This window comes from Arachis ipaensis, chromosome B5 (genome assembly GCF_059453495.1).
Source record: "Arachis ipaensis isolate K30076 ecotype BB chromosome B5, ASM5945349v1, whole genome shotgun sequence".
Classification (NCBI taxonomy): domain Eukaryota; kingdom Viridiplantae; phylum Streptophyta; class Magnoliopsida; order Fabales; family Fabaceae; genus Arachis; species Arachis ipaensis.
Genome location: NC_142440.1, coordinates 146,889,519 through 146,912,418, shown reverse-complemented (window position 1 = coordinate 146,912,418; position 22,900 = coordinate 146,889,519). Strand labels below are relative to the sequence as shown.

The following is a 22,900-nucleotide window of genomic DNA, read 5'->3' as shown; positions in this document are numbered from 1 at the left end:
TAAAATATTCAAAGTAAAGTAATTAAATAACCTACTCATACTCGTCTAAATAATCATCTGAGTCATCAAAATCGTTAGAATCATCCTCCCTTTGAGAACTCTGTGGTTGTCCTGGTCGCTGCAGAATAGGTGGGAGTTTTCTACCTGGGGCTGGGGCTGTGCTTTTCTGAGAGCTTGGGAAAATAAAAGGAGGAGGTGGGGGAACACGTGATCCAGAACTACTAGGACCCATGGCTCTCACATACTCAGTCAAACTGCTCAACTGATGACTAAATTGATCCATCTGTGAGTTACTGGTGTTGAGATCCTCACGCAAGGATTCAAAAGTCTGTTGCCACTCTCTTTTCTCCCTTTGGTAGCGGTCTTCAAGCTCTCTATATTTAGCGGCATGTTGTTCAACTTCCCTATTGAGTATTATGATTCGTTCTCTAAGATCCAAAACATCAGCGCTGGTGGTCGTGGTTGGCCCATCAACTCGAGGCCGCACCATGGAAGAGTCCCTTACCTCACCCATGCCATATACCCTACCTCTTCGTTTTCCACCCATTGTCTCAATCTATATGCTTTCCTCAGAGACAGGTGGTGGATCAATTACACCAGCCTCTATAGCAGCCTGCCGCTCTTGCTCAGCCTGAAACATACGCTCTTGAAATATATCCTACAATGAGGAGAAATGATTGATAAACTACTATAAGGATTAATAATGTATAACAATTAGATAACAAAATAGTTACAATTAATAAAGGTAAGTTACCTTTGTCTTTCGGGAGTGTTCATCAACCCATTGAGTCCTATCCTCTTTGCGAGTATGAGTGTGCTCAAAAAACTCATCCATACGTGATTGTCTTCCAAGCGAATGATTCTACATAATGTAACCAAATTATCATGTAATATGGGATGTATTGTACTAAGCAATTGATTAAGCAGAAAATAAAACTCAGCAGTTTGCATCATTATTAAGAACGGATTTCACTCTCTATTGATTAAGGCTTACCAAAGCATAACCAAATTACCAATTCAATCATATCTACATATGCAGAGAATTTGGATATAAAATAAGCAAGAAAATTTGTGCAGAACCTTACTACTAATGATAAACCTCATGAAAATCAATGCAACTTCAGGAGATGTATTAAGTTTTGATAACTAAAGGGAAAGGAAGAAAAAACAATCAAAATGCAAGGGAATAGCTTGAATAAACAATTGGTACCTAAACAAAAACTGAACTAAAGAACAAATTCTTTACTTCTATATGTGGTAGTAATGCCATACCCATGTAGAAAGACAGCAACAATGTCTACTCTTAGATGATTGATTTAGTGGCTGAAAGTTTCACAACTGAATTAAAAATAGCAACAGCAATCAAGTAGCACAGGTTCCCATGAAGTGCATTAAGTGCATTAAGTGACCAAGGAAGTGAATCATAGGCCCCGGACTACTCTAGATTCACATGATGCCTCCTACCTGGTTCCAGTGCATTGAACTCGCCGGGAACTTGGCTATTAGGAAGCTGCGAGAATTGACCGAGGCCTAGATCAGGGACAACCTTGTTTGAACACCACTAGGAATTTGGAAGTATCATATTTTCATCAATCATTTGAAAGTATCATATTTTCATCATCCACATTGAAGTGAACACTAATATCATTAACGCTTCCTTGTATAGTTGTTATTTTCACATACCAATTACCAGGTAAACGACACAATGGAAACACTTATTTATTTATTTATTTTTTTCTAAATCTAATATCTAATAATTAGTAGGAATTATAAAGCAGGCTATCTACTGTGTCCTTTCTATGTATAGTGCATGCAAATACATATTATTTATTTTATCAATTTATATTCAAATTCTGTATAATATAAATATAAATTACAAATTCTATAAGCAACTTACCAAGCGTAACCTCGCTTCTGGAAAGGTGGTGCCTCCTGCAGTGTGAAGAGAAGTACCTCGAGTCGATTTCCTGGCAGCTATATTTCTCACCTGTAATTGTCTATAGGCATCAGTGTTCCAACGTCTCATCAATTCACCAAGAACTTCTGGTGGGATCCAATATGGACGGGCACCTTTTTTGCGAATGGCATGGAGCATACCTCGCAAGCGCTTGGCAGCCCTAAACCTCCAAGTTTGATAGATATCATCCTCTTCCGTATCAATAATGTCAAAGCATTTCTATTTTAAAAAAAATCATTGGAATAAAATTTAGCCTCTGAACAGATAAAAATTTATTTTGCTGACAAATAAATAACAAGTAATGCTAAGTTTAACAAGTAATAATAATCTAAAGATATCAGAATTCTCTCTAATAGCAAAATTATGTAAAATATTAGGATAAAACGAAAAACAATAATGAGGTTTAGATAATACAATCATGTAGTGAAAATCATCTAAATATGCTGATCTTTTTTCTAGTTCGAGTTGAGTGCCTAGTTTTATCTAAGACAATGTTGAAAAAATTAAGGTAATAATTAAATTAAAGAAAGCTATTAATTTAGATTGTGGACATGATCCTTCAGAGCTCAAAAGCCACAACTTTAGGTCTATGGTACAATTATATATAAGCCATCAATTTAAAGGACAAGAATACGACTAATCTATAGTACTTTTGGTTTACTTTGTAATCATAATTTAAGCTAAATCTAAAGATAATTTAAGCTTTATCCTGCAACTAGTTTCAATTTGCAATGCACAGTTGCACATATACACACACACTTGCTCTCTCTCAAAAGTCACTTTTAGTCATAAATTAGGGAAAAGCAAGCAAGCAGACAGACAGCTACGCTCTCTCAACACTAACACCACACTCAAACACACCCACACACCCTCTCTCTCTCTCTCTCATACCACACAGAAAATAATTAAAAAAAAAAGTGAAACAGAGAAGCATAATAATAGATATGCATAACTTTGTACACAACTACACATGATTGGGCTAGTCACAAGTTTAATAGTACTATTGTCGAGAATCCAATAGGTGTCATGTTTGATGTTTGTGCAGATTTAACTTCAAATCAAAGGTTTGCACATGGATGGCAGCAGGGGTAAACTTCAACAATATTAGGCTTTAATAATCAAATGAAGCAGAAGAGAGTTTATTAAAAAATTGGTGTTCCTTAACGTTACTTGGGAGATTCAGTGATTGAGGCCCCACCACCGTGATCTCAATCAGGACATGTAGGATCTGGTGGTTGCCTCCATCAGAGACATTAATATCACTATACACCCCTTTCCACTTATGTTAGTTTCATTAACTCATTCATTATTACTTCACGCAAAGACTTAAAAGTATAAGCAAAAACAACCAACACTTGCAGTTGCAGGGATGTCCAGAAAAATACACCTTTGAAATCAATTATCTCACAGCAGATACAGATTAGAATGCTGATAAGAGGAACAACTTAAATTCAGGAAACCAAAATACACAAAAAATATAATAAGAACAATTGAATTAATTAAGTCATTAACACAGTAATAAGTTAATAACATTACAACAAAAAATACGTAAAACAAGGTAGATAAAATTTACCCTCCACTCAGTCCACCATGTTTTCCGAATATCATCATCTGCCTCATCAAAACTCAGCCAAGGCTTGTTGTAGTTTTCCTTAAAAACATGAGAAATACGCTTCAATCCAAGCTTAGGTGGGTGCCAACTACATCAAAAACCAAAAAAATGATAATGACATATTACTTAGTAAAAATGAGACATGCTATTCATAAAATTTAAAGCAAATAACAAACTATTTGGCACCATCATATCTAAGCTTTGGAGCACTTGTGCTGGAGTGACCAGTGGCAGTGGATGTTCCTTGACCCTGAGCATCTTGGGTACTATTAGATGTGGTTTGTCTTTCCCCACAAGATCCTGGTCGACTGGGAGCTACAATAGCTGGATCACTCTGCACACCATGTGAGGCAGTACTGGAAGGTTCATTGGCTTGTTGAGTGCATGATCTTCGCACACCCGGAGTAGGCATCATTTGTATCTGAGGCTCCTGACGGGACGGGGTAGTAGTAGCAATAGGTGGCGGTCTCCCATTGGTTGGAGCAATCGTGTCGGATGATGACCCAACGAGAGAGTATGGATCCGCATGCAAGTCAAGGGGCTGACCAGTAGAAAGCCTAGGCCTCCCCTTTCGGCCTCGGCCACGGCCACGGCCGCGATCTCCGTCTCTACCAACCATATCCTGTACACATTAAAATAAGCAAGTTATTATCCATACTAGTTAAAGTAAAATGCAATTAAAGTAAATATTAGCAAATACTAACCCTGCACTGCCAGCTCATTGAAGCAGCAACAGCAAGAGGAGTATTAGCAAATATGCAATTAAAGTAAAATAAGCTAGTAGTGTCATCAGCTAGTAGTAAAAAGCAGCGTGTTTTGGGAGATATGCCACAAATGAGTGAAATTGGGTAAAGAATATAGCAGAAGAAGATTTTTCTTTAATAAAAAAAAAGTGAAATGGCTGAGAGTTCTTAAAGTCAAGGTTCAAGAGTCTTAAAAGTAAATTAACAAATTTGCAAACTAAGAATTTACAACTAAAACCTCAATCCGAGAATTCTGAACTTCCATCATCATCAATGTAAGCATCATCGTCATCATAGTTCTCAATGTCATCGTCCTCCTCATTATTTACGTTAGGAACCTGGAGGTCAACTACTTGAAGTTGTATCATATCAACATCTCCTGACGTAGATGCTAATGATAGTGGAAACTCGGTTTCTGAAATGATCCTAGCATGTGGAGGCTCATCATTCTAATACACCTCGGTTTCAGATTCATTTTGTGCCTCCTCCATTATTTTTCATGATTTACATGTAATCACAACCTTCCAATTAGACTTACAGCCTTGTGGATATGGCATGTAATACACTTGTCTAGCTTTTTGCGCAAGGATGAATGGATTGTAACTCCCATATCTCCTAGTGGGTAATACTTCAATTATTTTGTAGTCTTTGTGTCTACGCGTTCCCCGAGGCCTAGTAGGGTCATACCACTCACAGTAAAACAAGGTGACTCTTAAACTAACAAGACTTGGATATTCAACAATCAAAATCTCTTTAAGAGTGCCGTACCAATCAGATGCATCATTCCCTCCATCACCTTTAACATATATGCCTGTATTATCTGTCTTCTTTCCAGTTGCATGCTCAGGAGTATGAAATCTATACCCATTAACCTTGAACATACCAACACTCGTGGCCCTAGTTTTTGGCCCGAATGCTAAACTCAATAAATGAGGACAAGTTACGCCATTACTGGGATTTTCTACCTGATTTTGTCAAACAAAATATAGTATTTAGAAAAACAAGATTTACTTTGACATTTTTTGATACAGTCAATAAAATGTAAAAACTTACATGCTCACGGAACCATGATAGAAAGTTGGATAAAGAATTATTGCTCCTATGGATCTGCTCGTATTGACTTCTAAATGTATCGACTTCAGGACAATTCAACAAGATATGTAAATGAGCGGCTTTCATTTCCATACTAGTTAACCATCTGTCTTTGTTGGCTCCCCCAGCAATACCCGGTTGATCAAAAATAGAAAAGGTAGGCTCAGATGAACTTACACCACCATCATCATTCCGATTCGGCCTTGTTCTCTTAGACATGACATGTGGCTCAAAGTAATAAGAACAATAACTTGATGTCTCTCTAGTCAGGTATGCTTGACAAATTGAACCCTCTACTCTAGCCCGATTCTTCACTGATCTCTTATATGTGCCTATTTCACGCTCAAAGGGATACATCCACCTATACTGAGCTGGTCCACAAACACGTGCCTTATATGCCAAGTGAACTGGTAGATGCTTCATTACGTCGAAAAAAGCTGGTGGAAAAATTCTTTCTAACTTGCACAAAATAACAGGAATATTAACTTCCATTTGTACAAGATCGCTAACCCGAAGAGTAGATGAACAAAGGTCCCTAACATATTGACTTATTTCGGTCAACGGTTTCCACACGTGGTCTGGTAACTCTTTGAAGGCTAACGGAAGCAAACACTCCATAAATACATGACAATCATGAGTTTTCATCCCAAACAATTTTCCTCCTTTGACATCAACACACCTTTGTAAATTTGAAACATATCCATCTGGCATTTTCAACTCTTGTACCCATTTACAAACATTTTTTCGTTGTTGGAGTGTCAAGACATAGTTGCCCTTAGGCTTTGCCCAATGACCTTCGCGTACCTGCACCAAATTCAAATCTGGTCGCTTACAAAGCACAGCCATGTCTAACCTTGCCTTTTCATTGTCTTTTGTTCTTTTAGTATCCATAACGGTATTCATTATGTTATCAAAAACATTCTTCTCAATATGCATTAGATCCAAACAATGACAAACCAAATGATCTTTCCAATATGGGAGATCCCAAAATATACTCCTTTTGGTCCAATTGTGTTCCACCCCATATCTGCTCAATCTCACTTGTCCTCCTGTGTCAACTATTTTAGGATAGTGTCTAACTCTTTCCCAAACCTGTTCGCCACTAAGCCTAATAGGAGGTTCTTCATCCTCCTCAACATTCTTCTTAAAACCAACTTTATTACGCCTATAAGGATGACCTTCAGGTAAATATCTCCTGTGACAGTCAAACCACAAATTTTTTCCGCCGTAATCTAATCAAAAGGCCTTGGTATCCTCCATGCATACTGGACACGCTAATCTTCCCCCCGTACTCCAACCAGATAACATTCCATAAACAGGAAAATCGTTAATTGTCCACATTAATGCAGCCTTTAACTGAAAATTCCTCTTGCTATGAATGTCGTATGTTAGGATGCCTTCATCCCATAACTCTTTAAGTTCATCTATCAATGGTTGAATATAAACATCAATTTTTGCTTTGGAATTTTCTTTTCCGGGTATGATGCACGTTAGGAACAAAAAATGGTCTTTCATACACATATGAGGTGGAAGGTTATAAGGGGTAACTGTAACAGGCCAACAAGAGTACGGTGTGCTAAAATGAACATTAGGAGAAAACCCATCAGAACAAAGTCCAAGTCTAACATTACGCGGTTCGCTTGCAAAATGAGAATGCTTGGTATCAAAATGTTTCCATGCTTCACCATGGGAAGGATGTGTCATCACGTCGTCATTTCTACGATTTTGGTGATGCCACAACATATGAGGGGCAGTACTCATTGATGCATACAACCTTTGTAGCCTTGGAATCAATGGCAAATAATGCATTCTTTTATATGGCACCTCTTTATTTTTTCCCTTCCTAGGCTTAAATCTCTGTTCCCCACAAAATTTACATTGTCTAAGATCTTTGTCCTCTTTGTAATATATCATACAACCATTGACACAACAATCTATCTTAACCTCCTTAAACCCAAGTTGGGAAACAATTTTCTTAGCTTCATAGTAATTAGCAAGAATTTCATTTGGAGTTGTTTGCATTTCTCTAAACAAAGTTGCCCACTGGTCAAAAGATCCCTGGGATTGGTTTCCCTCTGATTTTATACTTAGCATCATACTAGCAAGTGACAATCGTGAATGGATACAATTTTCCCACAAGGGTTTACTAACTGAATCTAAGAGGTCATAAAATCTCTTGGCATCTCGATTTGGTTCCTCCACTGTTGGTTGCATGTACATGTGAAACTCAGGTTGCAAAGTATCAACAACCATCTCATGATAACGATCAAAATTTTCTTCCCATGTAACACCACCTAATTCAGAGCTACTTTCAATATCTTCTTCTATCCTAATCTGATTCTCTGTGGGTATCTCTTCTCCATGCTCTGTCCAAACCCAATAATTAGGTTTAAACTCATGAGTATATAGATCAATCTTAATGTCGATCAACTATTTAAACGTCCCACATTGACATCTGGCACATGGACACCTAACTAAACCTCCTCTGAGAAATTCATGAGTTCTAGTACACACATCCACAAATTCATTTACCCCTTTAATAAAACTGGGTTTAAGACCCCGCCTCTGATCATACGTTCTATCATACATCCAATTTCGGTTATGGTTTTCCATTATTAATGAATTTAATTTCCTACATATCAAAGGGATAATATTCACTTTTTAATTTTTTTATTCAACGAGAAACCACAACAAATAAATCTTATCATCAATATAATTTATACTTTCACTATGAATGGTTTACACAAACAAGCATACATAAGTAAGTATAGATAAGCATGCATAATAATTTAACAGAGAAAATAAAGATAAAGATAAAGATAAAATAAAACTCAATAGTTTAACAGTGATAATAAATAAATAAAAAAGTAGAAGGTTAAACCTTGAATAGCTTTTTTGGGAGTCTTAAACTCTACCAATACTTTATGATAGTGTATATGCTGAAGAACCAAATACTCCACTATTGTTTCTTTGATCAAAAGATTCTATTGACCCACACCACTACAATTCCCACTGTGAAATGCTGCATAAAAATATCAAATATTGCAAAAGAGTATATCAGAATCTTGAGTTCGGTAGCAGAAAACTGAATATTCTTTCAATATTGATGATTCTTCATACTTCACAAAGAAGCAGAAAACTAACTAAGCTCCAAGAAGCTAAACCAGAAAATAGAATCAGCTAGTAACAAAATGCTTAATCAGTAACCGAATTTCAAATTCCAACAAACTTAAAACTAGCTAACAAGAAATGAAGCAAGCAATCAACACATGAAGAATAAGCAGAAGTTGGCAATTGCTAATACCTGAGCTGAAATTACAGCAAGCAATAATTGAAGAAATGAAAAGGGTAGTGTACCTGGTCATAGGAAACCCTAACTTTGCAGCACCAGAGAGGGAGGGAATCTTTTAAGAAAGCTGCTTCAAATGTATATGTTGTTGTTAGAAAATCAAAATATATAGTTAGGAACAGTAGGAACAGGGAATTATTGCAATCTATAGATATAACTCTAAATGTTTGAGAAGAAATGGAAGTCACGTTAAAATACTATATAAACTATAAGGTATTGAAACAATAGAAAAATAATCATTTTAATATTTTTATATTTCTGTCTTGAGACTGTTATTAATAAAAATGAGGATGGAATCCAGAGAGCCAATAGATTTGTGCCAGATTTCAAAAGGAAAACAGAACAAAATGCATAGGTCATTAACACGGATACAATATGCTTTAGCCATTGCTAATACAAGTTTCACGACTGAGTCGCTCATAGTTCTGTTCTGTTGAAGGGAATTGATATCTTGGATAGACTTGGTTATTATTTAAGTTATAAGGCAATAAGGCATGATTGTGTTTGTGATGTAAGTTTTATAACACAGATTTTGATATGATAGCAGTTTTTCTTCTCAATAATGTACATGCTAATTGAATTTGTTTTCCCATAATATACAGGAGTACCATAAATCTAATAACAAATGATGCATCTAATATTTTTCTGCTCACTTCCCAAACTACCCTTGTCTTCCTTCATATTTCCAAAGCCATCCTCTTCACCATCAATGTCCAAGTACGCAAAAAAAGCTATAGAATATCACTACAAAAATTAGAAGTATTAGATCTAAGGGTACTCTCTTCTATATGCATCATTTTCTTCACGTGAAGTAAAATTTGCCTTCTTCCTTAGCAAACAACAAAAAGTAAAGAATGGATGATTGATAATGTTATTTTTTTATCATGCATTATATATATTATAAAGAATAAAAAATATGCAAATACTTTCCTTGTAGAACAACCCTTTCCTCATCTAAATTAGATTCAGATTTCTCTTTCTACAGCTTTATAAATTTTATCTCATATTTATCAAGTTTTCCAATACCACTACTAGATTGGGGTCGTGGTGACTAGCTAGCTGCGATAATTTCCATAAAGTTCAAACTTAAGTGGCAACAAAAAGATAATAATAATAATAATAAAATAGAATATTCAAGAATCAAGACAATTATTGGTAGCATGCCCTACACTTTCAATTCGTATACTAGATTCATTTTTCTTAATTTTTTATTATAAGCTATGGTCTATCTGAATCATGAGGGAAATTCATCTTTATGCTTCTTCAAAAAAGATGCTCTTTACTTTTATTGACATAATCAGATAATCTTTTCTAGGGTAACAAAGTTCAATTGAAGCCCTCAAAAGATGGAAAAGGAGACTTTCATTAAAGCTTTTTATTCATTTTCATAACTAATACATAGATGTAGAAAAGTGAATTGCATAAAGTGCATGAATGAGAAAGAACCAATAATTAAGTAATAACGTGAATCTTCATAGGAGTAGAAGCAAGTACAAAATTCAAAGCTTAATCAACAATCGTGCATTATTGACAGTACTCTTCACCAAAAGTGTGTGTGTCTCAAGTACAAACTAAAACTAGCGGACCACACAAAATGTGCCTTAGCTTTTACCAAAGTGTGGTACCAACCATTGAACCCCATCGAGCTCATTACCCAAACGATGTGTTATTAGATTCTTCCCTAGCTAGATACAATTCACTATTTACTATTTTACTCTATCAAAATGTTATAAAATTGAAAAAATAAACCTAATAATAATCATAATAATAAAGCCTTACATACAAAAATTCCATTCAGGCATTTCTCCGAACATGTGGTGTGCAGAGTTCAAAACACTAAATTTCAGTTTAATCTAAGCAACATTCAACCCAGTAATTTCAGAAAGATACAGCCAACAACAATTTCAGTCCAAAAACACAAGTTTTAACAACAATTTCAGAGAGAGGGTAGGCGATGGTGGTCGCCGGTGGTGGTGTCGGACGGAGGCGGTGTTGAAGAGAAAACGTTTTTAGTGATAAAAATACCTAGCTTGAATTTGGGGAAGACATGCGTTTCTGAACTTTGGAACCAGGAGTTGAGAAAATGTGTTTTTAGTGATAAAAATTGACGGCCTGTTTGTCGATTTTATTCAAATTTATCGACGGCAAAGGTGTCGATATTTTAAATAATAAAATAGACGACAAAATCGTCGATTTTAATATAAAAAAACAACACATATAGCGTCTATTATATAGATTAAATTTAGACTGTTCATTCCATTTTAGAAAGTAATCTAGATCATTCAAATTTATCGACGGCAGGGTTGTCGATATTTAAAATAATAAAATAGACGACACATTCGTCGATTTTAATATAAAAAAACAACACATGTGTCGTCTATTATATAGATTAAATTTAGACCATTCATCCCATTTTAGAAGGTAATCTAGACCGTTCAAATTTATCGACGGCAAAGTTGTCGATATTTAAAATAAAAAAATAGACGCCATATTCGTCGATTTTATTTTCGACTGCTGGTTCGCCTATACTATGACGATAATAGGGAAATAAATTAATGCATTATAAAAATATCGACGACTAGGCCGTCGATTTTAATATTTTTTTTTTAATTATTTTTTTAGTAATATCGACAGCAGGCCGTCAAAAATTATCGACGGCAGAAATAGCCGTCGATTTTTGCCGTCGATAAACACGTTTTTTCTTGTAGTGTGGTGTAATATTACGACCTCTAAAATGAAATAATAATAATAATAATAATAATAATAATAATAATAATAATAATAATAATAATAATAATAATAATAATAATAATAATAATAATAATGAAAAGGAGATATATACTAGGAGCCTTGAAAAACGGGTAAAGCAAATTCGCAAAATGCAAACCGCAACACTCAGAAAACCGGGTTACTTGCGTGCGATGAAAACTAAGGATCAAAGGTATAAATGAACAGAAAGTAGGAATAGGGGGGCCAAAAATACAAAATAACGAGCTCCTAACTCAGCCTGCGAAGCTAAGGCTGGCCAGAGAATATTTACATACATATATGCATACCCTAAAATCCAAAATACAAAGATAAACCCTAATTCTCCATAAACCTCTAAGAGGTACAAAATAAAGTAGCTGTTCGGGGAGTTAAGTACATATATAAACATAAACTATACATCAAAAGAAAACCCAGAAACCACTCCGCTACAGAAGTCCAGACGCCTACCGAGGAGCCTCTCGACCTGCATCTGAAAAACAACAATACAGTATGGGGTGAGAACTGGAGGTTCTCAGCATGGTAAAGGTGCCACGCATATAAGATATAAGGTCCTGGGAATGCCAGAGGCAATCCTAGAACGCCGACACTCAGATTACAAAGCTTAAAGTACTAAACAGAAACCATAAAATGGGTAGTTATCTAGGAAAATCTAAACTCAGCTTAAACTTAATCTTAACACTAAACCTGTCCCTCTTTCCTCCATTCCTCCATCTCCGGTGAGTTCGCAAAGACAGACAAACAGACAATTTGCAAGCATAAGTAGGAGACAAGTAGTGCAAGTAGTAAATATAGCAATTAATATAATATATTCAGTTAGGCATTCCCAAGTAATACATAGCAAACAAACAAACAAAATGCATGTGATGTATGCCTGTCCTATAGCTGATGAGGCTCATCTATCGGTTATCAAGCCAACTCAACAAGTCTGAAACCCTTGGACTGTCCCCTGTCGCACATCCCCAAGAGTCTATGCATAGCTTTTTCTTATTTCATTCATAATTCATACATTCATACATAACTTTACTCAATAGCCTTAGTATCATATATCCTCCAAACATACTCATTCTTCTCATATAACTCATCACTTTTAAACTTTACTTCACCCCAAGTTAACTCTATTTCTAGCTCCAACTTATTACTAGGCTTATCATTATGTTCTAGGACTTAAAGAGTAAAAATAGAGGTATAGAGATTCGAAATGTAGCTTTAAATCACAAAACTTAATTGCTGAAAACAGAGGGTTCGCGTACGCAAGCAACTTGCTCGCGTACGCATCCCACTTGCCCGCGTACGCGAAATGCCTAACCCGTAGGGATTGGTCGTGTTGCGTGTAAGTGGTCGCGTACGCAACCCTCTAAAGTTCTTTGCTCGCGTATGCATGCACCACCTCGCGTACGCGAGTTATGCAGAAATCAGAAAAAAATGCTTAAGTTGCAGAATTTCACCTTTTCAGTACCAAACTTCCGACGCGCATAACTTTTTCGTTTTAAAACATTTTCCATCCGTTCTTCGAACGGCATAAACTTCATGAACCCAATTTTCATATGAAATAAATTTAAAATAATTTGGGGGTCCAGAAGCCAAGTTATGCTCCACCGAAGTTCAGCCAAAAATTAGTTTTACACCAAAAACCTCAACCTCAATTTTTACCAAAACAAGATTTTCACAAACGATTCCAAGGTTTCCCACAACACCAAAACAATCCAAATAACCCCCTCCACATTCTCATTCTTTCCACAACATACAACACATCATTCCACTACTCAAAACCAATCAATCCATATCCAAAGCAATCATGAGATATCAATGAAACAACAATAACAATTTCATATTCATAATCCTCACTAAATCACCATCAACCACAAGCAATAGTCATCATTCCCTTTCTCACACTCATTTAACATCCTCCATAAGCTTTACTAAACATTAAGCACTATCATACATCCAGCCTATCCTATGGTCATCTAGCCTAAGTTTTCACAGAACGTTATATATTACGTACGTGAAACCTAAACCATACCTTGGCCGCTTTTCACGTATTGTCCAAAGCAATCACCAAAGCCAACACAGCCCCTCAAGCCCAAAATCTCCAAAGCACAAGCACCCAACCTCCACCAAGCCTCTAATGTACTCAAGCAAGCTCTAACATACACACATACAAGCCTAATTCACATATATCACACATACACACCCAAGTCCAATACCCAATACAGTAAATCCAAGAAATTGACTAGGGTTAGTGATTCTTACCATACCCACGGACCAACGAACTAAGTCCACCAATCCTCGCAAGCTAGATCAAACCCAATTTCACCAATGATACTTTCTTTCTGCGCAAACGCTTGATGCTGGTGTCATCATTCCTAACCAGAGTTACCGGTAGTATCAGATCTTCCTTCACTTGAACTGATTTCGGCTCCAGAACATGGCTCGCATCAGGAGTATATTTACGAAAGAGGCTATGGCGGCTGCCCTAGTCCAGGAAGAGAACAAGCAACAACAGCCTGTGTACTTCATAAGTAAGGTGCTCCAGGGAGCAGAAATGAGATATACTAGGCTACAGAAATTAGTTTAAGTCTTGTTAGTCTCCTCTCAGAGGTTAAGACAATACTTTCAAGGACACCCAATCACACTGTAAACTGACCAGGCAATTCGACAAATTTTGTAGAAGCCTGACCTAGCGGGATGAATAATGACTTGAGAAATAGAACTATCTCAGTACGACATCCAGTATGAATCTTGGCACGGGATCAAAGCACAAGCTATGGTTGATTTCTTAGTTGAAGTGACCGGAGACGTTCCCGAGGTCCTGAGCACGCGGTGGAAACTCCATGTTGACGGAGCTTCCAACCAAGTGTTCGGAGGAGCCGAGAACATTTTAGAAAGCTCAGAAGGAATAACTTACAAGCAATCTATCAAATTTGAATTTTTGGTCTTGAACAACCAAGCCGGATACGAAGCTATCATTGGTGGCTTAATTTTAGCCAAAGAGGTCAGAGTAGCAAATCTTGAGTTAACAGTGACTCTCAGATCGTGACCCCACAAGTGAACGGGACATACCAAGCTCGGAACCCGTTATTCCAAATATATTTGGAAAGAACTAAACAGTTATGCAAGAATTTTGAGTAGGTAGTGGTACAGCATGTACCCAAGGAGAGAAATGCTAGAGCAGGCCTTTTGTCAAAACTGGCAAGCACCAAGCCTGGAACCGAAAACCGATCTCTCATCTAGGGCTTGGTGAAGGAGCCATCGGTGGCCCTCTGTTTGACCCAGGCTCAAGAAGAACCTCTTTCTTAGATCAGCCGGATTCGACGTTTTCTTGAAGAACGATAGTTGCCGAAAAACGAGAAAGAAGCCAAAGTTGTGAGAAGGGAGGCCGCCAAGTACGTAGTGATACAGGGGTAGCTATACAAGAGAGGGCTCAACCAACTCTTACTGAAGTGCTTACGGCCCGATCAGACGGAGTATGTCCTAAGGGAAGTGCATGAAGGATGTTGTGGACACCACATTGGGGGGAAATTCTTAGCTCAAAAGCTCGTTAGAGCTAGTTACTACTGGCCCTCCATAATGGCGGATGCTTAGGAGTTTGTTAAGAAATGCAAGAAATGCCAAGAAAACACATACTTCCATAACACACCGCCAGAAGAGCTAAGCTCCGTTATGGCTTCACGACCCTTCTCCCAATGGGGAGTTAACCTTCTGGGTCCCTGATGAGCGAATAATTTATACGCTTTTTGGCATTGTTTTTAGTATGTTTTTAGTATATTTTAGTTAGTTTTTATTATGTTTTTATTCAAAAATCACATTTCTGGACTGTACTATGAGTTTGTGTGTTTTTTTCTATGATTTCAGGTATTTTCTAGCTGAAATTGAGGGACCTGAGTAAAAATCTGATTCAGAGGCTGGAAAAGGACTGCAAATGTTGTTGGATTCTGACCTTCTTGCACTCGAAGTGGATTTTTTGGAGCTACAGAAGCTCAATTGGCGTGCTCTCAATTGTGTTGAAAAATAGACATTCTGGGCTTTCCATCAATATATAATAGTCCATACTTTGCTCGAGATTTGATGGCCCAAACCGGCGTTCCAAGTCAGCATAGAAATTCTGGCATCAAAACGCCAGAACTGGCATAAAAGCTGGAGTTAAACACCCAAACTGGCACAAAAGCTGGAGTTTAACTCCAACAAAAAGTCTCTACATGTGAAAGCTTCAATGCTCAGCCCAAGCACACTCCAAGTGGGCCCGAAAGTGGATTCTGCATCATTTACTCATTTCTGTAAACCCTAGGCTACTAGTTTTCTATAAATAGGACCTTTTGCTATTGTATTTACAGACCTTTTTCATACTTTAAACCTTTGGAACTTGTATGTTCACGTTTGGGGCTGGCCTCACAGCCATGCCTAGACCTTTTGTTCTTATGTATTTTCAACGGTAGAGTTTCTACACACCATAGATTAAGGTGTGGAGCTCTGCTATTCCTCATGAATTAATGCAAAGTACTATTGTTTTTCTATTCAACTCAAGCCTATTTCTTCTCTAATATATACACTCGTTCTTCAACCTGATGAATGTGATGATCCGTGACACTCATCATCATTCTCACCTATGAACGCGTGCCCGACAACCACTTCCGTTCTACTTGCAATAGCTTGAGTGCGTATCTCTTAGCCTTCTGGTTCATGACGCATGGTTGCCTCGCCTGACAACCGAGCCTTCCATTCCATGAGATCAGAGTCTTCGTGGTATAGGCTAGAATTAATTGGCAGCATTCATGAGATCCAGAAAGTCTAAATCTTGTTTGTGGTATTCCGAGTAGGATCTGGGAAGGGATGACTATGACGAGCTTCAAACTCGCGAGTGTTGGGCGTAGTGACAGACGCAAAAGGATCAATGGATCCTATTCCAACATGATCAAGAACCGACAGATGATTAGTTGTGCGGTGACAGCGCATTTGGACTATTTTCACTGAGAGAACGGAAGGTAGCCATTGACAACGGTGAAACCCAACATAAGCTTGCCATGGAAAGGAGTATGAATGATTGGAAGAATGCAATAGGAAAGCAGAGGTTTAGAAGGAACAAAGCATCTTCATACGCTTATCTGAAATTCTCACCAATGAATTACATAAGTATCTCTATCTTATTTTATGTTTTATTCATCTTTTAATTATCAATTCTCCATAACCATTTGAATCTGCCTGACTGAGATTTACAAGATGACCATGGCTTGCTTCAAGCCGACAATCTTCGTGGGATCGACCCTTACTCACGTAAGGTTTATTACTTGGACGACCCAGTGCACTTGCTGGTTAGTTGTGCAGAGTTGTGATAAATTGTTGAGATTACAATTGTGCGTACCAAGCTGTTGGCACCATTGATGATCACAATTTCGTGCACCAAGTTTTTGGCGCCGTTGCCGGGGATTGTTCGAGTTTGGACAACTGACGGTTCATCTTGTTGCTCAGATTAGGTAATTTTATTTTATGTTTAAGCTTTTTACTTTTTAATTTTTGAAAAATTTCAAAAAAATAAAAAATAAAAATATATTTTACTTTGTTCTTCAGAATTTTTAAGAATGAATTCTAGAGTTTCATGATGATTTGTTGAAGTTTGGCTGGTTGTGAAACCATGTCTAAATTTTTGGACCGAGGTTTCAACTTATCATCACAAGGGCTTATTGATTCCTATCAAACTTGCTGTTGAACGTAATGATCTGCTAAAGCTTGGCTGGCCATTGGCCATGTCTAGTGTTTTGAACCGAAGCTTTCCCTGAAAGCTTGGCTGGCTAGTAAGCCATGTCTAATTCATGGACCGGAGTTTTAGACTAACATTGCATGATTCCTGGAATTCTTATTAAGAATTTTGAATCTCTTTATTTTCTTTTCCAAATAATTTTCGAAAAATCACAAAAAAAATTCATAAAATCTTTAAATAAAAAATATTTTATGTTTCTTGTTTGAGTTTAGTGTCAATTCTTAAGTTTGGTGTCAATTGCATGTCTTTCTTCTTCTTGCATTCTTCAAATACATGCATTATGTTCTTCATTAATCTTCAAGTTGTTCTTGATAATTTCATTGCTCTGATCTTTAAATTCTCTTGTTTTGTGTGTTTCATTATTTTTCGTATGCATTTTCAATTTGTTAGTATCTTTAAATTCTCTTGTTTTGTGTGTTTCATTATTCTCTTTGGTGTCTTGCATGCATTGTTTGTTTAATCTTAGTTTTCCATGATTAGTTGCATTTTGATTATTTCTCATCATTAAAAAAAATTCAAAAAATTTTCAAAACTATGTCTTTTCAAGTCAATAATACAGAGAATTGAAGATTCATAATATTCAGCAGAGGAATTACAGAGAAAAAGCTGGGCGTTCAAAACGCCCAGTGAAGAAGGAAAACTAGCGTTTAAACGCCAGCCAGGGTACCTGGCTGGGCGTTAAACGCCCAAAAAGGTAGTATTTTGGGCGTTAAACGCCAGAATGGATACCATTCTGAGCGTTTAACGCCAGGATGGCACAAGAGGAAAGATTTTGTTTTTAATTCAAATCTTTTTCGAATTTTCATAATTTTTCAAAATCAAATTTTTTTTCAAATCATATCTTTTCAATCATATCTTTTCAAAATCAATTTCTTTCCATTTTTTTTTCATTTTCGAAAATTCTTGCTACAATTAATGATTTAATTCAAAATTTTCAAGTTGTTACTTGCCTATTAAGAAAGGATCAAATTTTAAATTCTAGAATCATGTCTTTTAATTTCTTGTTAGTCAAGTAATCAACTTTAATTTGAAAACTTCCTTTTTTTTTAATTTGATTTTCAATCATATCTTCTCAATCATATCTTCTCAATCACATCTTTTTCAAAATAATTTTCAATCATATCTTTTTTTATTTCTAATTTCAAAATCTTTTTCAAAATCAATTAACTATTACCTCAATTTCAATTTTCGAAAATTATCAACCATTTTTTTTCAAAATTTCTTTTAATTATTTCAAAATCTTTTTAATTTGTTTTCGAAAATTCTTCCCCTCTTCTCACATCCTTCTATTTAATGACTAACACTCCTCCACTATCAGCAATTCGGACTCTCTCTCTATAAGTTCGAATTATCTCCTCTCTACCTCCTCCTTCTATTCTTCTTTTCCTCTGACACCTCAAGGAATCTCTATACTGTGATATAGAGGATTCCATACTTTCCTCTTCTCTCTTTCATATGAGCAGGAGCAAGGACAAGGGCATTCTTGTTGAAGCTGATCCTGAACCTGAAAGGACCTTGAAGAGAAAGCTAAGAGAAGCTAAAGTATAACTCTCTGTGGAGGACCTAACAGAAATTTTCAAACAAGAAGAAGCCATGGCAGCCGAAAACAACAACAATGCCAACAATGCAAGGAAGGTGCTTGGTGACTTTACTGCACCTACTCCCGACTTCTATGGGAGAAGCATCTCTATCCCTGCCATTGGAGCAAACAACTTTGAGCTTAAGCCTCAATTAGTTTCTCTAATGCAATAGAATTGCAAGTTTCATGGACTTTCATTAGAAGATCCTCATCAGTTCTTAGCTGAATTCTTGCAAATCTGTGATACTGTTAAGACCAATGGGGTTGACCCTGAGGTCTACAGACTTATGCTCTTCCCTTTTGCTATAAGAGACAGAGCTAGGACATGGTTGGACTCACAACCTAAAGAAAGCCTGAACTCTTGGGAAAAGCTAGTCAATGCCTTCTTGGCAAAGTTCTTTCCACCTTAAAAATTGAGTAAGCTTAGAGTGGAATTTCAAACCTTCAGACAGAAGGAAGCTGAATCCCTCTATGAAGCTTGGGAAAGATACAAGTAATTGATCAGAAGGTGTCCTTCTGACATGCTTTCAGAATGGAGCATCATAGGTAGGGGTGTTCAAATCCAAACCGATCCAAATTAAAACGCTCATCCAATCCAATCCAACCCGAAAACCGATTAAAACTGCACTAATTCGGATTTGATTGGATTCTATTTTTTGTAAACCGCTGGATCGGATCGGATTTTGGATCTACTTTTCATAACCGATCCAATCCAATCCAAACCGCACAATGTGTTATAATATTATTATTTTATTATTATATTTACAATTATACTTATAACATGTTCAATTGTTTATACATTTTTATATTATTCATGTATTATTATTATTTAATAAATATTTTACGTTCAAAATATTATTTATTTATTTATTTTAACTAACCTATAATTTTATTTATATTGTTATGTTATCGTTGGCTTTTTAATATATTGTTGAGACTTGTTATATGTATTTAATTTTTTTAATTTATAAAACCGCAAATCCAATCCAATCCAAATCGCTTGAAATTGGATTGGATCGGATCGGATTTTTTTTTAAAAGCATCCAATCCAAACCGCACCGCAAGTAAAATTAGTGTTCGGATCGGATGAGTTTTTTACTCAAAACCGATCCAAACCTTACCGCGAACACCCCTAATCATAGGTATCTTCTATGATGGTCTGTCTGAACTGTCCAAGATGTCATTGGACAGCTCTGCTGGAGAATCTCTTCATCTGAAGAAGACGCCTGCAGAAGCCCAGGAACTCATTGAAATAGTTGCAAATAACCAATTCATGTACACTTCTGAAAGGAATCCTGTGAATAATGGGACAAATCAGAAGAACGGAGTTTTTGAGATTGATACTTTTAATGTCATATTGGCTCAGAACAAAATATTGACTCAGCAAGTCAATATGATTTCTCAGAGTCTGCCTGGCATGCAAGCAGCAACAGGCAGTACCAAAGAAGTCTCATCTGAAGAAGAAGCTTATGATCCTAAGAACCCAGCAATGGAAGAGGTGAATTACATGGGAGAATCCTATGGAAACACCTATAATCCTTCATGGAGAAATCATCCAAATCTCTCATGGAAGGACCAGCAGATGCCTCAACAAGGTTTCAACAACAGTAATGGTGGAAGAAATAGGTTTAGCAATAGCAAGCCTTTTCCATCATCTTTTCAGCAACAGACAGAGAATTCTAAGCAGAGCCACTCTGACTTAGCAACCATAGTCTCTGATCTAATTAAAACCACTCAAAGTTTCATGACTGAAGCAAGGTCCTCTATTAGAAATTTGGAGGCACAAGTGGGTCAGCTGAGTAAGAAAGTTACTGAACTCCCTCTAGTACTCTTCCAAGCAATGCAGAAGAGAACCCAAAGAGAGAATGCAAGGCCATAAACACGTCCCACATGGCCGAATGCATAGATGAGGGAAAGGCAGTGATTTCCACTGAGGAAGACCTCAATGGACGTCCACTGGCCTCCAAGGAGTTCCTTAATGAGGAACCATGGGAATCTGAGGCTCATACAGAGACCATAGAGATTCTATTAAATTTACTTCTGCCATTATAAGCTCTGATGAGTATTCTTCCTCTGAAGAAGATGAAGATGTTACTGAAGAGCAAGTTGCTAAGTACCTTGGAGCAATCATGAGGTTAAATGCCAAGCTATTTCGTAATGAGATTTGGGAGGATGAACCCCCGTTGCTTACCAAAGAACTGGATGACTTGACTAGGCAGAGATTACCTCAGAAGAGACAGGATCCTGGAAAGTTCTCAATACCTTATACCATAGGCACCATGACCTTTGAGAAGGCTCTGTGTGACCTGGGGTCAAATATAAACCTCATGCCTCTCTCTGTAAGGGAGAAGCTAGGGATCCTTGAGGTACAAGCTGCAAGAATCTCACTAGAGATGGTAGATAATTCAAGAAAATAGGCTTATGGACTTGTAGAAGATGTCTTGGTAAAGGTTGAAGACCATTACATCCCTGCTGATTTCATAATCCTAGATACTGGGAAGTGTATGGATGAATCCATCATCCTAGTAAAAGCTGTGATTGATGTTGACAGAGGAGAATTGGTCCTCCAAGTGAATGAGGACTCCCTTGTGTTTAAAGCTCAAGGATCTCCCTCTGTAACCATGGAGAGGAAGCATGAAAAGCTTCTCTTAATGCAGAGTCAATTAGAGCCCCCACAGTCAAACTCTAAGTTGGTGTTGGGAGGCCATCATCATGCTCTGAGTATCTGTGAGGCTCCATGAGAGCCCACTACCAATCTATTGACATTAAAGAAGAACTTGTTGGGAGGCAACCCAATCTTTACTTATCTATGTTAAATTTCTATTTTCTATTGTTATTTTATATTTTCTGTAGGTTGATGATCATGTGAAGTCACAAAAACAACTGAAAAAGCAAAAACAGAATGAAAAATAATATTAAAAATAGCACACCCTGGAGGAGAAGCTTACTGGCGTTTAAACGCCAGTAAGGGTAGCAGAATGGGCATTAAACGCCCAGTCTGGCACCATTCTAGGCGTTTAACACCAGAAATGGGCACAGAGCTAGCGTTTAACGCCAGAAACGGGCACAAAGCTGGCGTTAAACGCCAGAAATGGGAGAAAAGCTGGCGTTAAACGCCAGAAATGGGCAGCAACCTGGTGTTTAACGCTAGGATTGGCACAGGAAGGGGCGTTTACACGTTAATATGGTGCAGGGATGAGAAATCCTTGATACCTCAAGATCTGTGGACCCCACAGGATCCCCACCTACCTCATCTCTCTCTCTCTCTTCTTCACACCTTCCCATAACACCCTTCCTCAAATACCCCTCACCTATCAAATCCTACCCTCTTCTCCATAATCTCTTCACCAATCCACATCCGTCCATCATAAAACCCCACCAACCTCACCATTCAAATTCAAACCGCTTTCTCTCCCAAACCCACCCATACATGGCCGAACCCTACCCCTCTCTCCACTCTTATATAAACCCATCTTCACTCCTTCATTTTCACACAACATAAACACTCCTTCTCCCCCTTGGCCGAAACACTAACCCCCCTCCATCTCCTCTATTTCTTCTTCCTCTACTCTCTTCTTTTATCTTTTGCTCGAGGACGAGCAAACCTTCTAAGTTTGGTGTGGTAAAAGCGTTGCTTTTTATTTTTTCATAACCATTTATAGCACCAAAGGCCGGAGAAACCTCTAGAAAGAGGAAAGGGAAGGCAAAAGCTTCCACCTCCGAGTCATGGAAGATGGATAGATTCATCTCAAGGGTGCATCAAGACCACTTCTATGAAGTTGTGGCCAAGAAGAAGGTGATCCCCGAGGTCCCTTTCAAGCTCAAAAGGGTGAATATCCGGAGATCCGACATGAGATTCGAAGAAGAGGTTGGGAAATTCTTACCAACCCCATTCAACAAGTCAGGATCTTAATGGTTCAAGAGTTCTATGCCAATACATGGATCACCAAGAACCATGATCAAAGTGTGAACCCGGACCCAAAGAATTGGCTTACAATGGTCCGGGAGAAATACTTAGATTTCAGTCTGAAAAATATAAGGTTGGCA

At 37.3% G+C, this 22,900-nt stretch overlaps 2 protein-coding genes and 1 non-coding gene across 3 annotated transcripts; all 3 read right to left on the bottom strand.

The window, feature by feature from the left end:
* Window positions 1–1,882: 1,882 nt before the first annotated feature.
* Window positions 1,883–7,989, bottom strand: LOC148566145 (uncharacterized). Its single transcript, XM_088486161.1, has 4 exons — window positions 7,951–7,989; window positions 3,746–3,903; window positions 3,531–3,657; window positions 1,883–2,176 (listed from the first exon to the last, which is right to left on the bottom strand). The coding sequence occupies exons 1-4, from the start codon at window positions 7,987–7,989 to the stop codon at window positions 1,883–1,885; spliced, it is 618 nt and encodes a 205-aa protein (XP_088342287.1).
* LOC148566144 (uncharacterized) lies at window positions 4,552–8,017 on the bottom strand. Its single transcript, XM_088488981.1, has 3 exons — window positions 5,366–8,017; window positions 5,035–5,277; window positions 4,552–4,650 (listed from the first exon to the last, which is right to left on the bottom strand). The coding sequence occupies exons 1-3, from the start codon at window positions 6,338–6,340 to the stop codon at window positions 4,552–4,554; spliced, it is 1,317 nt and encodes a 438-aa protein (XP_088345107.1). The 5' UTR covers window positions 6,341–8,017.
* Window positions 8,018–19,272: 11,255 nt separating this feature from the next.
* Window positions 19,273–19,380, bottom strand: LOC148566143 (small nucleolar RNA R71). The gene has a single exon (XR_015884696.1). It is a non-coding gene; the product is annotated as a small nucleolar RNA R71 (small nucleolar RNA).
* Window positions 19,381–22,900: the final 3,520 nt, after the last annotated feature.

Excerpts from the sequence above, each read along its gene's own strand:
- LOC148566144 (XM_088488981.1), bottom strand. The coding sequence starts at position 6,340 with ATGCATATTGAGAAGAATGTTTTTGATAACATAATGAATACCGTTATG. Across the intron at positions 5,278-5,365 it reads TATCATGGTTCCGTGAGCAT|GTAGAAAATCCCAGTAATGG; the intron begins GTAAGTTTTTAC and ends TGACAAAATCAG. Across the intron at positions 4,651-5,034 it reads TTGTTGAATATCCAAGTCTT|GTTCCTAACGTAAATAATGA; the intron begins GTTAGTTTAAGA and ends GTTGACCTCCAG.
- LOC148566145 (XM_088486161.1), bottom strand. The coding sequence starts at position 7,989 with ATGATAGAACGTATGATCAGAGGCGGGGTCTTAAACCCA. Across the intron at positions 3,904-7,950 it reads GAGGCGGGGTCTTAAACCCA|AGTGATCCAGCTATTGTAGC; the intron begins GTTTTATTAAAG and ends CATGGTGTGCAG. Across the intron at positions 3,658-3,745 it reads AGATATGATGGTGCCAAATA|TTGGCACCCACCTAAGCTTG; the intron begins GTTTGTTATTTG and ends TTTTTGATGTAG.